A 14,758-nucleotide genomic window follows, 5' to 3' on the forward strand; every position below is an offset into this window, starting at 1 on the left:
TCGCCAAGACAAAACAGCACAGCCCTCGTGTTATCCCTCTCCAAGCAGATGGAATTCAATGGTGTTGCCTTTGAGCTCTACACTCTCAACATAACCAAGAACTGCTTCTGCCGCCTCCGGAAACTCGGTTTAGCCTCGATGATGCTTGGGATCTATTCTCTAGCCTCCTCCCTCTCAAAGGAGTGAAGCCTGATGTTAAAACGTACAATATAATGATTGGAGGACTATGTAAGAAAGGCTCACTGTCTGAAGCAGATATGTTGTTTAAAAAGATGGGAGAGGAGGATGGGACTGCGCCAAGTGAGTGTAGTGGTGTAGCCACTTCAGTTGAACTCATAGAAGAAATGAAGAGGTGTGGGTTTGCTGCAGATGCTTCCACCATGAAGATGGTTATTGATATGTTATCTGATGGTAGATTGAACAAAAGCTTTTTGGATATGCTTTTTTTTTTTTTTTTTAATTATTATTATCATAAAAGTTAAAAACTACAACCGAAGTTATAGAGTGTTGGAAAAGCGATTACAACAGAAAAAGTTCATATAATAAACGAGAGAAACAATCGGAAACCAATCGAAATGTCTAACCGTGTCCACCGCGTCGTCCACGACCTCGATTTCCCCATCCACGGCTAGTGGATTGCCCATGCATCTCCTTTGCTTTTGTAGAAGGTTTAACTGGTCTCTCCCGAAGGATTCTTTTCCCTGAAGGTGTCATAAGATCCAACGGTCCCGTCAACTTATCTTTATCTACGAGAAAGTCCTGATTAGTTTTTTATGATGCTAATTATTAGAAACTTAAGTTTTGTTGTTTAACATGGAAACAAGAGCGTGATGCCTTACGTTTTCATTATGTTTATCGTTTCTAAGTCATGCTGGTATAGTGTTTCAAAAAAGTGTTTCAAAAAAAAAAAAAAAAGTCATGCTGGTATATTCAGACATGAAGACATCATCTCGATGTAGTGGTGTAGTCACTTCAGTCAGTGGCTCAACATGGGGGCAATGAACCCAACAAAATTAAAAAAAATAGTGTAACTTAAATATTTTCTACCTCCGCCAATGACTTCAGTTGAACCACCCATAAAGATGGTTATTGTTATGTTACGGGATGGTAGATTGGACAAAAGCTTCTAGATATTTTATGATCATATATATGAAAATGATGAGAGAGAACTATCAAAAACCCATTAATCAACCCAGGACCTCGTAGTCCAGTGGTATCCTCCTTGGAGAGGGGAGGTGACCGGTTCGACTCGCGGGGAGGGGGAGGCGTGTCCAGGGCCCGTAAGAAGGTACAGACAAAGGCTGGCGCCGGGCCTAAGTGGTGGGCCGCAAGGTCAACACCTGGTTAATAAAAAAAAAAAAAAAAAAAAAAAAACATTAATCATGTACAGTATATTCGGGTTTGTTTTAGACCGGTTATTAAGTCCGGTTATGTCAATTTAGAGCATAACCTTTTTTTTTTTAATCTAATAACTAGAGACTTGGAGGAGAGACGAAAGGTTTTGTTTTCCTCTTCTTCCTCTGCCTTAGCGTCTCGTGGAGGTACCTTTTTTAGTCTCGTTGTACTTTGTTGTTGCTAAAAAAGCTACAATCTTTTCTCAGACTTGGACTCGGTGCCTATCTTATCTTCAGTGTTGGAAATTTTGTTAGCCATTTAGATTGCTTCTGAGTTTTTTTTTTTTTTTTTTTATGGGATGTGAGTCTCGAGCCTAGTGTTTGGATGATTTTACAGGATTCTCTTTGGTTTTATTGTGGATGCTGTCTTAGATTTGCTTATTGGGTGATGAAAATGTTGATGATTTTTCACATGCCCCCGCCAGGTGTTCGACGAATTGCCTCATTGGTTCCTTGGCTTTCTTTTTTATCTTCTTCTTAGTTCTGTCTTTTATTTCAGTCTTCTCAGTGTATCTGTGAATTTTTTTATTTTTTTTAATTGCTGTTTAATCTGAATTTCACAGATGATTTTATCTAATTTTGTAGGCTGTACTGAGCACATGCTGTTACAAAGAGGCTTTCTTTCTTGTTAGCTACGCACACTTCGAGTGACAATGGCAGCGGCATCAGTTTCAACTCGATTCCTTGTTCTTCTCCAAGACTTTTCAGCATTCAGGAAGATATCATCATGGCGTTCTGCTGCGACTAACTACCACCGTCAATCACGTCTCTTATGCCACGTTGCGAAAGGAGATGGTTCTCTTACTCTTGCAAGCCTTGAACTAGGGAACAACAGCCCAAGGAGATCGGGGAAGAGTAAGGCTACGAAGCTTGAAGGAAGCTTTGTTCCTGAAATGAGTCAAGGTAAGGTAAGAGCAGCAACGAACTATAAAGTCAAAGTAGTGAAGGAGAAGAAACCAGCTGAGATAGTGTCTCCTTTGTTTTCTGCAAAGTCATTCGAGGAGCTTGGCCTCCCTGATTCGTTGCTAGACAGCTTGGAAAGAGAAGGCTTCTCTGTCCCAACAGATGTCCAATCAGCAGCTGTCCCAGCGATCATCAAAGGTCATGACGCAGTGATTCAGTCTTACACAGGATCCGGCAAAACCTTAGCTTATCTGCTTCCGATACTATCAGAGATCGGTCCACTCTCAGGAAAAGCTAAGAGCAGCGAGAAGAGAGCGGAGATTCAAGCGATGATCGTGGCTCCATCTAGAGAACTCGGTATGCAGATAGTAAGAGAGGTGGAGAAGCTCCTCGGACCTGATCACCGTAGAATGGTTCAGCAGTTGGTAGGTGGTGCGAACCGTATGAGGCAAGAGGAGGCGCTTAAGAAGAACAAACCTGCTATCGTTGTTGGCACTCCCGGGAGAATTGCGGAGATAAGCAAAAGCGGGAGGTTGCACACTCACGGGTGTAGATTCTTGGTGCTAGACGAAGTCGATGAGCTTTTGTCTTTTAACTTCCGTGAAGATATCCATCGGATTATTGAACATGTAGGAAGGAGAGCTGGTGCTGGTCCGAAAGGAGAAGTTGATGAACGTGCTAACCGCCAGACCATTCTAGTCTCTGCAACTGTGCCCTTCTCGGTGATTCGAGCAGCTAAGAGCTGGAGCCACGAGCCTGTTCTTGTCCAAGCCAACAAAACCACTCCTCTTGACACCGTTCAACCAACCGCACCGGCTATTAGCTTAACCCCCACAACTTCTGAGGCTAACGGCCAGATTCAGACCACTATCCAGAGCCTACCTCCAGCGCTTAAACACTTTTACTGCATCTCAAAACATCAACACAAAGTCGACGCCCTAAGGAGATGCGTCCACGCCCTTGATGCCCAGTCCGTTATAGCTTTCATGAACCACTCGAAACAGCTGAAAGACGTGGTGTACAAACTAGAAGCCCGTGGTATGACATGCGCCGAGCTGCATGGAGATCTTGGGAAGCTAGGGAGATCAACGGTTCTGAAGAAGTTCAAGAACGGGGAAGTTAGAGTACTTGTGACCAACGAGCTCTCGGCTAGGGGTCTTGACGTTGCGGAATGTGATCTAGTGGTGAATCTTGAACTTCCGACGGACGCGGTGCACTACGCACATAGAGCTGGGAGGACGGGGAGGCTGGGAAGGAAAGGGACTGTGGTTACAGTGTGTGAGGAATCGCAAGTGTTTATAGTGAAGAAGATGGAGAAGCAGCTTGGTTTGCCTTTCGAGTATTGTGAGTTTGTTGATGGAGAGCTTGTTGTCACTGAGGAAGATAAAGCTATTATAAGGTAAAAAAAGGAACCAAAGAAATTTAATTTTCTTTTGGTTTTCCTCTAGTTTTCAGATAACTCTTATAACCTAATCAAATTTTCAGAATGTTGTGTTTTTATATAATTTCATCTTATGTCATAAACTGATCTACAATAACATCTAAAACCATTGCTAAAGGTCACGTAAACACTAAACAACGGCTCATAGATTTCAGTAGACTGTTTAGTGCCGTCGCCAAGACAAAACAGTACGAACTCGTGTTGTCCCTCTGCAAGCAGATGGAGTTGCAAGGAATCGCACATAGCATCTACACCCTAAGCATAGTAATAAACTGCTTCTGCCGTCGCAGGAAGCTCGGTTTTGCTTTTTCTGTTTTGGCAAAGATGTTGAAACTTGGGTATGAGCCAGACACATTCACGTTTTCAACTCTGGTAAACGGGTTATGTCTCGAGGGTAGAGTTTCAGAAGCTGTGGCATTAGTTGATAGAATGGTTGAAACGAAAGTTAGACCAAACCTCATAACACTCAGCACACTTGTTAATGGACTTTGTCTGAACAGTAAAGTGCCTGAAGCCGTAGCACTGATCGATCGGATTGTGGAACATGGTTGTCAACCTAACGCATGTACCTATGGACCGGTTCTGAACAGCATTTGTAAGTCGGGGAACACTGACTTGGCTTTGGACTTGCTAAAACACATGGAAGCAAAGGTGAAGCTTAATGTAGTCCACTACAGTATGGTCGTTGATAGTCTCTGCACTCAGCCTTTTCAATGAAATGGAGGCGAAAGGGATCGAAGCGAATGTCGTCACCTACAACTCTCTCATAAGCAGCTTCTGTAAAGCCGGAAGATGGGACGATGGAGCGCAGTTGTTGAAGGATATGATCACAAGGGGAATCGCCTCGGACGTTGTTATTTTCAATGCATTGATCGATTGTTTGGTGAAAGAGAGGAAACTTAAGGAGGCTGAAGAACTGTACAATGAGATGATCACAAGGGGCATAGATCCTGACACCATTACATATAACTCTTTGATAGATGGGTTGTGCATTGAAAACCGCTTAGATGAAGCCAACCAGATGATGGATGTGATGGTTAGCAAGGGGTGCGAACCGAGTATTGTGACTTATGGAGTTATGGTAGTCATTGTAAAGTTAAACGGGTTGATGATGGTATGAAACTTTTCCGGGAGATTTCTTTGAGAGGGTTGGTTGCTGATACAATCACCTATAGCATTCTCATCCAAGGGTTTTGTCAAGAGGGAAAACTTAATGTCGCCAAAGAACTCTTCCAAGAGATGGTTTCTGAAGGTGCTCGTCCTGATACTGTGACTTATGGTATTTTGTTGGATGGATTGTGTGACAATGGAGAGCTAGAAGAGGCTTTAGAAATACTTGACAAAATGCACACGAGTAAGATGGATCCTGGTATCGGCGTCTATAATATCATCATTCACGGGATGTGCAATGCAAGGAAAGTCGATGATGCTTGGGATCTATTCTCTAGCCTTCTCCCTCTCAAAGGAGTGAAGGCTGATGTCAAAACGTATACCATAATGATTGCAGGACTGTGTAAGAAAGGCTCACTGTCTGAAGCGGATATGTTGTTTAAAAAGATGGGAGAGGAGGATGGGATTGCGCCAAATGAGTGTACATACAACACACTGATCCGAGCTCATCTCGGAGGTAGTGGTGTAGTCGCTTCAGTTGAACTCATAGAAGAAATGAAGAGGTGTGGGTTTGCTGCAGATGGTTCCACCATGAAGATGGTTATTGATATGTTATCTGATGGTAGATTGAACAAAAGCTTCTGGAGTATGCTTTCTTGATCTGGTGGGCTCTATTTGATACAAATCATCGTTGGATTGTAATAAAATCTTGAACTATCCATAGAGTGTATCAATCAACAGAATCATCAACTAGCTATTTTATTCATAGAAGTAAACAGACCCGTTCGGTTACATGGAAACTAAAAGCAAACTATATATGATGTGTGTATGTAAACACTTTTCTTTTGTATATTGAGCGATTAGAGAGAAAGAGTAAAGTTCAACGCTTCTTCTGGTAACCCCATGGATTGTTGTTTGCCCAATTCCACTGGTCTCTGCACATCTCCTCCACTCCATACTTTGCCCTAAATCACAATTTAAACCAGATTATATCACTTAACAGCTGTTTAAAACCAAATGGTTTAATGGTGAAAAGAGTTGGAAACTTACTTCCAGCCAAGTTCTTTCTCAGCTTTCTCTGTTGAGGCATAAACTGCTGTTGCATCTCCTAGCCTTCTCGGACAAAGCTTGATCGGTATTTTCTGCAAATGTGTTACCATTTTTATAACACAAAAACATTCCAGAGATATTCTAATTTCACTCAGCTCTGTGTTTGTTACCTTGCCAGAAGCTTTCTCAAAAGCAGCAACCATCTCTAACACAGACGTTCCTCTTCCAGTCCCTAGATTGTAAGCAGTACAGCCTGATAATCACAACAAACATGTGTCTGAGAAAGTATCCATCAAAGAGTGAATCATCTCCTGAGATCATTACCTATCTTTGGATCATCAAACAGCTTCCTTAGCGCAGCGATATGCCCATCAGCCAAATCCATCACATGGATGTAGTCCCTCACCTGTTTTTCAAATCATATTCTTATAAAACCAAAACTGAATACGAGACCCTGAGATTGAGACTAGTGTCTTTACCGCACTACCATCCTCGGTAGGATAGTCATGTCCATAGACATTGAGTTCAGGCAAGCGTCCAACAGCTACTTGCTGTATGTAAGGCATGAGGTTATTAGGGATACCCTTTGGATCCTCGCCAATTCTTCCACTCTCGTGTGCACCCACAGGGTTGAAGTACCTCAGCAGCACAATCCTCCACTCTGGCTCCGCCGCCTGGATGTCTCTAGCTATCTCCTCAAGAAAGAGCTGCCACAAAGAGAGAGGCTTTCAAACAAACTCACAAAGTGTAAAGCTTTTTTGTTTATTTACCTTTGTGCGACCATAAGGGTTCATAGCTTTTAACTCAAAGTCCTCCATGCATGGAATCTTCTCAGGTTGTCCGTAGACAGTTGCAGACGATGAAAACACCATCTGTATGTATGTATGTTCAAGCAACACTCTAATGTAAAAAGATGAAATTTTTAAGCATTTTATTAAAGGGTGTAGGATCTTATTCTAACCATTTTGCAGTTGTGCTTTGCCATGGTCTCGTAGAGATTGATAGTTCCAACCAAGTTATTGTCAAAGTAGCGGCGAGGGTTGCCAACGCTTTCACCCACAGCTTTGAGACCCGCGAAATGGATCACAGCATCAAACCTGTTTACCTCACAAGAAGATCAATGAAAGTTATTAACTTTAACAACTCTCCTGAACATAAAGAAGAATCTAACAAAGAACAATACCTCTGTTTGGAGAAGAGTTTCTCAATGTCCCCTTTGTTCCTTAGATCACCCTGTAATCAATCAACACCCTTCTAAGTAAACAAGTCTACACAAGTAAGAAGATACAAGTAAGAGAAGAAGTTTCTCAAGAAACCGAGAGCCAAGAAATCACAGAACAGAGCAATTCATACAGAGATACAATATTAACAGGTCAACGTTTCAATCACAAAGACTACACCTTTATGAGATTTTTCTACGAAACAACTACAATTCTAAAGATATTAGAGGAAGGAGACGTAAGAAGATATCACAAAGAGAAGACGTTCTTCAAGAAATCACAGAACAGAGCAATTCATACAGAGATACAATAACAGAGCAACGATTTTAATCACAAAGTCAACACCTTTATGAGATTATCTAGAAAGATGAGTAGTGTTACCTGAGTGAACTCGAGCTTCTTGGAGAGATCAGGACCAACGAGCTCCCTAACCCGATCAACGGCTTCGATAACAGAGTTATCAAGATTATCGATGATCGAGACCTTAAACCCCTCTTTGAGAAGCTGGACGACGGTATGCGTCCCGATGAATCCAGCACCGCCGGTAACGAGAATGTTCTGCTCCACAGACGAACCCATAGTCGAGAATCGAAGTTTTATGGAAGAACCCACAAGGAAAGATCGATCCTTTTATACTAATCTTTTGGATAAGAGAGAGGGAGACAGAGAGATCACAGCGAAGATGATAAGAGAGAAGACACAAGAAAGTTGGGGTCTTTATTAAATGGTATTAAGTAGCTTTTTGTGGGATACAAGTAGATAAGAAGGAAGGAAGGCACGCAAAGCGAAGAAATAGGAAAGGAGTGAGTGTGGGCTCAAGAATGTCTTTGTTGGTTTCTATTTAAAGGCGGCAGAGAGTGATGATGATGATCATCCGTGTTGAAAGGTTGATGGCTCTGTTTCCTCAATTTTCAGTTACGTATATTCATCCTCAATCTTGTCTTTTTCCTCACGGGAGGATTAAATAAATAAATAACTTATTGGTGGAAATTAAAAAGATAAGTCTTTTTGTTGCAGTTTGTATTTTAATTCTATTTTTGTAAAAATGTGAAAACTACTGATAACCAGATTGGCGAAATTAAAAAGGTATGTTTCTTGCAGTATGTATTTTAATAATATTTTTGTAAATGTGAAACCTACTGAATACTGATAACCAAATTGGGGAAATTAAAAAGATAAGTCTTTTTGTTGCAGTTTATATTTTAATTATATTTTTGTAAAAATGTGAAAACTACTGATAACCAAATTGGCGAAATTAAAAAAGTATTTTTCTTGCAGTATGTATTTTAATTTATATTTTTGTAAAAATGTGAAACTTACTGAATACTGATAACCAAATTGGGGAAATTAAAAAGAGAAAGTCTTTTTCTTGCGGCATGTATTGTAATTCTATTTTTGTAAAACGTGATACCTACTGATAACCAAATCTACGAGAATAATTGCAAAAAACAGAGGATATTTTTCCTACGCGTTATTGTGTTTCTTTTTGCGGTAAATCTCTCAAGTTCTGAAGTAATCTTACTGTCATTCACTGACCATAATATTTTTAACTAACTGATTCATAGTAATGATGTACACAGCACACTAAAAGTTTAGATAACGGCGTTGTCCAATCAAACAATGGTTGTTAAACTTGTCCATCCAATCAACGCTTTCATAATTCGATTTGGTGGTTACTTTTGACTGATTGCTTCAAACATCTCACATGTTTAGGCCCTGTTCTTTTGTAATGATCCATCTAGATGTCTTATCCAGATGCTCTATATGGGTGTTGTTCGTTTCTTCATTTCGTCCATGCATCCAAGTGGACTTGTTAATAAAATAATTAAAATATTTTTTTTTACGTTTCGGCAGAAAAATAGTATTTTTACGGGTTTGGCAGAAAATATTTTTGCGGTTTTTGAAGAAAAATGTATTTTTGGCGAAAAAGTGCATTTTTGTTGTTTTGGCAGAAAAATACGTTTTTATGGGTTTGGCGGAAAAATACGTTTTGCGGTTTGGACGGAAAAATTGTGTTTTGCGGTTTTGACGGGAAAAATGTTTTTGACGAGAAATTTTTTTTTCAGGATTTTGGCGGGAAAAGTTTTTTTCGCGATTTTGGCGGGAAATTTTTTTTTTTTGCGATTTCGGCGGGAAACGTTTTTTTGCGATTTTGGCGGGAAAAGCATTTTCGTGATTTTAGCGGAAAAAGCATTTTTGCGGTTTCGACGAGAAAATACATTTTTCCGGTTTTGGGTGGGAAAATACATTTTTCTGATTTTGGCGGGAAAATGTGTTTTTTCCGATTTTGGCGGAAAAATGTGTTTTACGGTTTTGGCGGGAAAATTCCGTTTTCCGGTTTTGGCGGGAAAATTGTGTTTTCCGGTTTTGGCGGGAAAATGAGTTTTTCCGGTTTTGGCGGAAAATTTTTGTTTTCCAGTTTTGGCGGGGAAATTCTGTTTTCCAGTTTTGGCGGGAAAATGCGTTTTCCGGTTTTGGCGGGAAAATGTGTTTTTCCGGTTTTGGCGGGAAAATTATGTTTTCCAGTTTTGGCGGGAAAATGCATTTTCCGGTTTTGGCGGGAAAATTCTGTTTTCCGGTTTTGGTGAAAAACGCATTTTTATGGTTTTGGCGGGAAAATTGCGTTTTTCCGGTTTTGGCGAGAAAATTGTGTTTTTACCGGTTTTGGCGAGAAAATGCTTTTTGCGGTTTTGGCCAGAAAATGTTTTTTGGAGTTTGGCGGGAAAATGTTTTTTGGGTTTTGGCGGGAAAATGCGTTTTTTTGTTTTGACGGGAAAATGCGATTTTTCGGTTTTGGTCGAAAAGTGCGGTTTTACTTGTTTGGGTGAAAAATGTGTTTTTATGGAAATGTGTGTTTTACGTTTTTTTTCGGAAAAACGCATCTTGCGGTTTTTGGCGGAAAAGTGTGTTTTTCAGTTTTTGCGAGAAAATGCATTTTTTGGTTATAGCAGAAACATGTATATGCAAAAAAATAGAATTTAGGGTTTGAAAATAATATTTTGATTTTAAAAGATCATTTTTGTCTTTTTCATTTTGGACTGAACTAGATGCATCTGCATCCAGATGCACCATCAAGACTCACTTTCATTTGGGTGAGAATTTGAGATGAGTTTTTAAAAATTCAGCTGGATGATCCATTTGGATTGTAGCATTATAATGCACAAAACGAACATCGATTTGCATCTTCACCCAAATGATCCATCTGGGTGAGCAAACTAACATGGCCTAGGCCAGAAAGATCGATACAGATGCTTGTGAAGAGCTACCTAAGTGAAGTAAGTGAGTTTCTTTGCATAACTGCTAATGGCTCTTACTACAGAAAGTTTATGTGCTTAGAAATCATATGTTATTCTTGTACACTTACTGTTTAAGTCTATTGGGTGATACCACTTTTGAAGGTTAAAACAAAACAGTGGAATCACTCATTCTACCTGACCCATCTTGAAACATGAAGCATGGTCTAAAGTGGCATCCCATGAAACTTCTGATTGGTGAATCAATGCAGTGACACCTTCTACCTGTTTCAACCAAACGGATCAATTAGCAAAGAAGGTACTACAAAGATATGGTGAACTTTGGTTCAGTACCTCACAGCAAATACCAAAATAAGTAATTTTTCTTGATGCAGCATTTCAGAACATCCCCAACACAAAGCTTAGCCATCAGATTTCGTTTTTTCTCAACCTCCTCTTCGTTTTCTCTTGTCCTCATGGAGAATATAAGCTTCCTTGTGTTTCTATTAGCCATAACCACATTCACTTTGATTTTCTGCATTGAGTAAAGTGTTCCATAGGGGAGCAAAATAAGCATTTTCACATTGTTTTTGAGTTAATAAAAGTTTTGAATTTCTTTTTTGGTGTCAAACCTGACCAACAAAAGATGACAAGAACTTCTGCTTCTCTCTGTCACATACCATAAGAAGATAATCCAGCTTCATACTAGAAGATTCTTCTCCATTGACTATGTTACCAACTTCAGAATCTACTAAGCTTGAATCTGAAGTTGGAGCTTTACTCGTGACATCTTGAGCTCCAATTACGCCAAGGTTTTGTCGATACAGTGATGGATCAATGTCTTTCTCCTCAGAGGACGTCTCACCATCAAGCTGCGTTTCTTGATAAAACAACAAACATATCAACTACATGTCAGACTCCTTGTAAAAGGTCCTAGTCATTGTCTTAGTCATTGTCTCTATCTATTACCAGTTGGAAACTGATGTATTTTCAATCTCGGATAATTACACAGCTCCACTATCTCCAGCTTCTCCATAAGTTGTAGTTTTTTTCGAATGAGAATCATGGGTTCCATTAAAATCTCTAACTTTCGTTTAACTCGAGTGGTGGCTCGAGCTCTGAGACACTCACTCTCCCTCTTATGTAGAATTTACAGAGGAGAGAAATGGCTATGGCGAGTAGAGATTTCAAACAGATTTACCCATCATGTTCCGTCCCGTACCGCGGCGGGTTAGTCATAAAGCGGGTCACAGCGGGCCTGTCCCGCGCGGGCTGCGGTCCTCAAAATGTCGGCCCAAACCCGTACCGCATAACATATAGGCCTTCGCGGGCCGTCCCGCGGGATGCCTTCTTATCAAACCGCCTACTACAGCTTCCTTCATGAATGTTCAAGTGGAAAAGTTGTGTAAGAGAGTTGAAGAGAGCTCATTAAGCTTCACTAAAACCTTATCAAAATCAATGCCATAAAGCTCCGTTTGTGCTTGCGTTCTTGAATTAAAAGCCTTTTTTTTGTTATCAACATAAGATTTTATTAAGTTTGAATTTGATTGAGTTGTTGTCTTTGTAATAACTTGGCTCAAGTGTTGTATGTCTTCATCGAGCCATCTCTCTTCGTAATTCTTTGGATTTCAAAAAATCGTGAATCACTTTGTCAAATTATACAAGTTACATGGTATACAACTAACTTTTCTCCTAAACAACATCATTGTAACCAAATTCAATTTAAGAAAAACATCATTTCACAGTACTGAAAACAAAACCAATCAACTTAAACAAGAAATCTCACATTGTAATAAATCAATTCATAGTTGTGTGTAATAAAAAGAGAAAACCAAATCATAACACCACCAGAGCTCGAATCGTCATCGCCGGAGCTGGAGTCATCATCGCCGGATCTCGAATCATCATCGCCGGAGCTCGAATCATCATCGCCGAAACTCCTTATGTTTTCTAGGGGAAAAGTCACAAGAATCGCTTTCTTCTCACTCTCTCTCTCTCGTTTTTTTCTGGTAAAATAAGAAATGAAAAAAAAATATGGGTCTATGTAATCCCGCATGACCCGTTTCGGCCCATCCCGCATTACCCGTTTCGGTCCATCCCGCAAAAGGCCCAGTCCCGCAAAATCTCGTCCCGCGAGGCCTGCAAATTTACGGGCCTAGAAAACCTCGTCCCAATACCGTCCCGCGATAGTTTTTTACAGGTCAGGCCCGCGGTCCAAGTCCATGATTGCCATCACTAATGGCGAGCGTGGAATGAGCTTTATCAGTGATTTCAATAACGTCTTTCTGTTTCTTGGTTTAAGAGATGAACTACATGTCGTTTTACTTTTTTCTCGAACGTCAAACACTGAACTTCTTTCTCGCATAGGCGACACCAAGTCCCTTAAAGAAATAGAAACAAAGCGTGTGGAATTTGTTTAATTAATGAGCCTAAACTCGGCCCATAATGAGATGTTACAAAAGCAGGTAAAACTGTAATTTTAGTAAGGAGATAGACACGTGAATAAGGCGACAAAAGAGGGGGTTGGGTTGGTTTATTATACGTTCTAGTGTTCTACGACCCGCGGTTTTCATTCTGAAACCGTCTACACTCGTTGCTCGAATTTTATCTGTAGCCGATATTTTAGGTAGAGCTTCATTCAAGAAATGCTAATAGTTTCTGCTTTTCTGGATAACTTTTGGGGATATTTAATTATTATAAAGTGTGTGTGTTCACATGCTTTTAGGTAAATGTCAAAGGCTCTAATTCTGTTTCTAATGATGTTTGAAAAACAAACAAAAAGTATTTTATTGTTTATATTTAGAGTGTTTGACCATATTATAAGAGAAAAAGACAAAAATAGCACTAAATCAAGTTTTTGTTCACAAACTAGCACTCAAAGTCAAAAGTCACAAAAATAGCACTTAATGTTTTATCAAAAGTCACAAATTTAGGGTTTAGAGTTAAATGGTGGGGTTTAAGATTTAGGATTTAGGGTTTAGGGTTTAGGGTTTATAGTTTAGGGTTTAGAGTTTAGGGTTTAGAGTTTAGGGTTTAGGGTTTAGAGTTGAGAAATGAGGATAAGATTTCAAATTTTGAAAAATAAAAAAATTAAAATTTTCAAAGGATAAACTTAGAAATGTGTTATTTTGGTCATTTTAGTTTTTGAGTGCTATTTTTGTGATATAAACTTAGAAATGTGCTATTTTGGAGATTTGTCCATATTATAATAGGGTGAACAAAAAAATAAGGTGAACAGAAAAAAGACCTTATAATATAACACAAATCGTCATATGAATCTCTGGTAACTAGCAGCTATAGCATTTCATTATTGTGTTTATAAATTATTCACTTCTATATAAATACACCCAATGTAATAATTTTATTTATAGAAATTTACTCACTAGACATCCACGAACTAATCAAAATTCCAAAAGGCCAACAAAAAGGGTTGCACCAGTCGAAAATCGTCTTTGGTTCTATATCATATCACCTTTGAAAAAAGGAAAATAAAACATAGTACTATCAAAATCCATCGAATCCATTAAAACTAGGTTCCACTAGTTAAGTAATTAATTTTTTTCACTGAAAACTAGCAGAAGTACAGACCTATACCGGGGGAGAACAACTTTTATGGAAAAACATTTAAAAAAAAAAAAATCCTTTACATGTATCAAAACAAGGAAGCTATTGCCCATTGTTTTACTACCCCTCTATAAATTAACTTAATACTTTGCCATTCACTTCAGTTATATCAAGAAACTTGAAACTGCATAAGAAAACATTTCTTTCATTTTCGAAAAACATTCTCAAAGGTTCCTTTTCTAACATCTTGATTCTCGACGAAGCTTATTAACGGAAGTACAAGTTATTCCAATGGATGTCTTCATATCGGAAGAGTATGTCTACCGCCGGAGAATGGAGAAAAAAGCTGCCGCCGTTGCCGATAAAAATGTGAGGCTAGGCTTTTGTACAAGTAAAGTACAGGAAAAGAGAAAAAGCCATCCTCGGATATCTGAATCTCGGCCGGAAAAGGAGTTTCAGGTTACCGGCGGTGGTGTTTATGAGAGTTTTGTGTTCCAATGCTTCTCTCCATAATAACCAAAGCGTTCGCGTTTAGTGATTCAAACGCAGACGCAGTTGCATGTGCATGGGCGCTTACTAGTTGTAGCTCTTGTATTGTAGTAACTCTTGGTTTATTTGCTACTATAGTGAGTTTTTTTCCTAATTAACAATGTGTTGTTAATCATAAACTAATACTATTTGATAAACGTTAAATATAAATCATGAATCACATTAGTTATACATTGCAAATTACAACTAAGATCACACATTGTTATACAAATCTCAACAATTTCAGATCTGATACCATATTAACTTCGTAATTTAACATTTACACCAAAAAAAAAATATTAACTTCAGAATCAA

At 39.2% G+C, this 14,758-nt stretch overlaps 4 protein-coding genes across 6 annotated transcripts; 3 read left to right on the forward strand and 1 right to left on the reverse strand.

Moving 5' to 3' along the window:
* Positions 1–1,416: 1,416 nt before the first annotated feature.
* Positions 1,417–3,817, forward strand: LOC106362041 (DEAD-box ATP-dependent RNA helicase 47, mitochondrial). Of its 3 annotated transcripts, none has more exons than XM_022707856.2 (2): positions 1,417–1,541; positions 1,980–3,817. In XM_022707856.2, the coding sequence occupies exon 2, from the start codon at positions 2,048–2,050 to the stop codon at positions 3,698–3,700; it is 1,653 nt and encodes a 550-aa protein (XP_022563577.1). In that variant the 5' UTR covers positions 1,417–1,541; positions 1,980–2,047; the 3' UTR covers positions 3,701–3,817. The 3 variants fall into 3 exon arrangements, with proteins under 3 accessions (XP_022563577.1, XP_022563579.1, XP_022563578.1); XM_022707858.2 differs by lacking the exon at positions 1,417–1,541 and adding an exon at positions 1,589–1,612; XM_022707857.2 differs by lacking the exon at positions 1,417–1,541 and adding an exon at positions 1,709–1,819.
* A 639-nt stretch (positions 3,818–4,456) lies between these two features.
* Positions 4,457–5,508, forward strand: LOC106359321 (pentatricopeptide repeat-containing protein At1g12620-like). The gene is made up of 2 exons (XM_013799044.1): positions 4,457–4,833; positions 4,914–5,508. The coding sequence occupies exons 1-2, from the start codon at positions 4,457–4,459 to the stop codon at positions 5,506–5,508; spliced, it is 972 nt and encodes a 323-aa protein (XP_013654498.1).
* An 83-nt stretch (positions 5,509–5,591) lies between these two features.
* LOC106362044 (bifunctional UDP-glucose 4-epimerase and UDP-xylose 4-epimerase 1) lies at positions 5,592–8,046 on the reverse strand. Its single transcript, XM_013801858.3, has 9 exons — positions 7,500–8,046; positions 7,082–7,131; positions 6,860–6,995; positions 6,669–6,770; positions 6,378–6,605; positions 6,223–6,304; positions 6,069–6,151; positions 5,899–5,990; positions 5,592–5,813 (listed from the first exon to the last, which is right to left on the reverse strand). The coding sequence occupies exons 1-9, from the start codon at positions 7,695–7,697 to the stop codon at positions 5,729–5,731; spliced, it is 1,056 nt and encodes a 351-aa protein (XP_013657312.1). The 5' UTR covers positions 7,698–8,046; the 3' UTR covers positions 5,592–5,728.
* A 5,610-nt stretch (positions 8,047–13,656) lies between these two features.
* Positions 13,657–14,633, forward strand: BNAC08G15750D. Its single transcript, XM_013799774.3, has one exon. It carries the CDS (start codon positions 14,207–14,209, stop codon positions 14,426–14,428), a length of 222 nt encoding a protein of 73 aa, XP_013655228.1. The 5' UTR covers positions 13,657–14,206; the 3' UTR covers positions 14,429–14,633.
* The last annotated feature ends 125 nt before the right edge of the window (positions 14,634–14,758 follow it).

The sequence above is a fragment of the Brassica napus genome, chromosome C8 (genome assembly GCF_020379485.1).
Source record: "Brassica napus cultivar Da-Ae chromosome C8, Da-Ae, whole genome shotgun sequence".
Lineage (NCBI taxonomy): Eukaryota > Viridiplantae > Streptophyta > Magnoliopsida > Brassicales > Brassicaceae > Brassica > Brassica napus.

What these genes read in the sequence shown, in the direction of transcription:
- LOC106362044 (XM_013801858.3), bottom strand. Translation starts at nt 7,697, where the DNA reads ATGGGTTCGTCTGTGGAGCAGAACATTCTCGTTACCGGCGGTGCTGGA. An exon ending in AAACTCTTCTCCAAACAGAG is followed by an intron (nt 6,996 to 7,081) that starts GTATTGTTCTTT and finishes TGAGGTAAACAG; the next exon opens with GTTTGATGCTGTGATCCATT. An exon ending in GTTTGATGATCCAAAGATAG is followed by an intron (nt 6,152 to 6,222) that starts GTAATGATCTCA and finishes TGTGATTATCAG; the next exon opens with GCTGTACTGCTTACAATCTA.
- BNAC08G15750D (XM_013799774.3), top strand. Translation starts at nt 14,207, where the DNA reads ATGGATGTCTTCATATCGGAAGAGTATGTCTACCGCCGGAGAATGGAG.
- LOC106362041 (XM_022707856.2), top strand. Translation starts at nt 2,048, where the DNA reads ATGGCAGCGGCATCAGTTTCAACTCGATTCCTTGTTCTTCTCCAAGAC.
- LOC106359321 (XM_013799044.1), top strand. Translation starts at nt 4,457, where the DNA reads ATGGAGGCGAAAGGGATCGAAGCGAATGTCGTCACCTACAACTCTCTC. An exon ending in GTTATGGTAGTCATTGTAAA is followed by an intron (nt 4,834 to 4,913) that starts GTTAAACGGGTT and finishes AATCACCTATAG; the next exon opens with CATTCTCATCCAAGGGTTTT.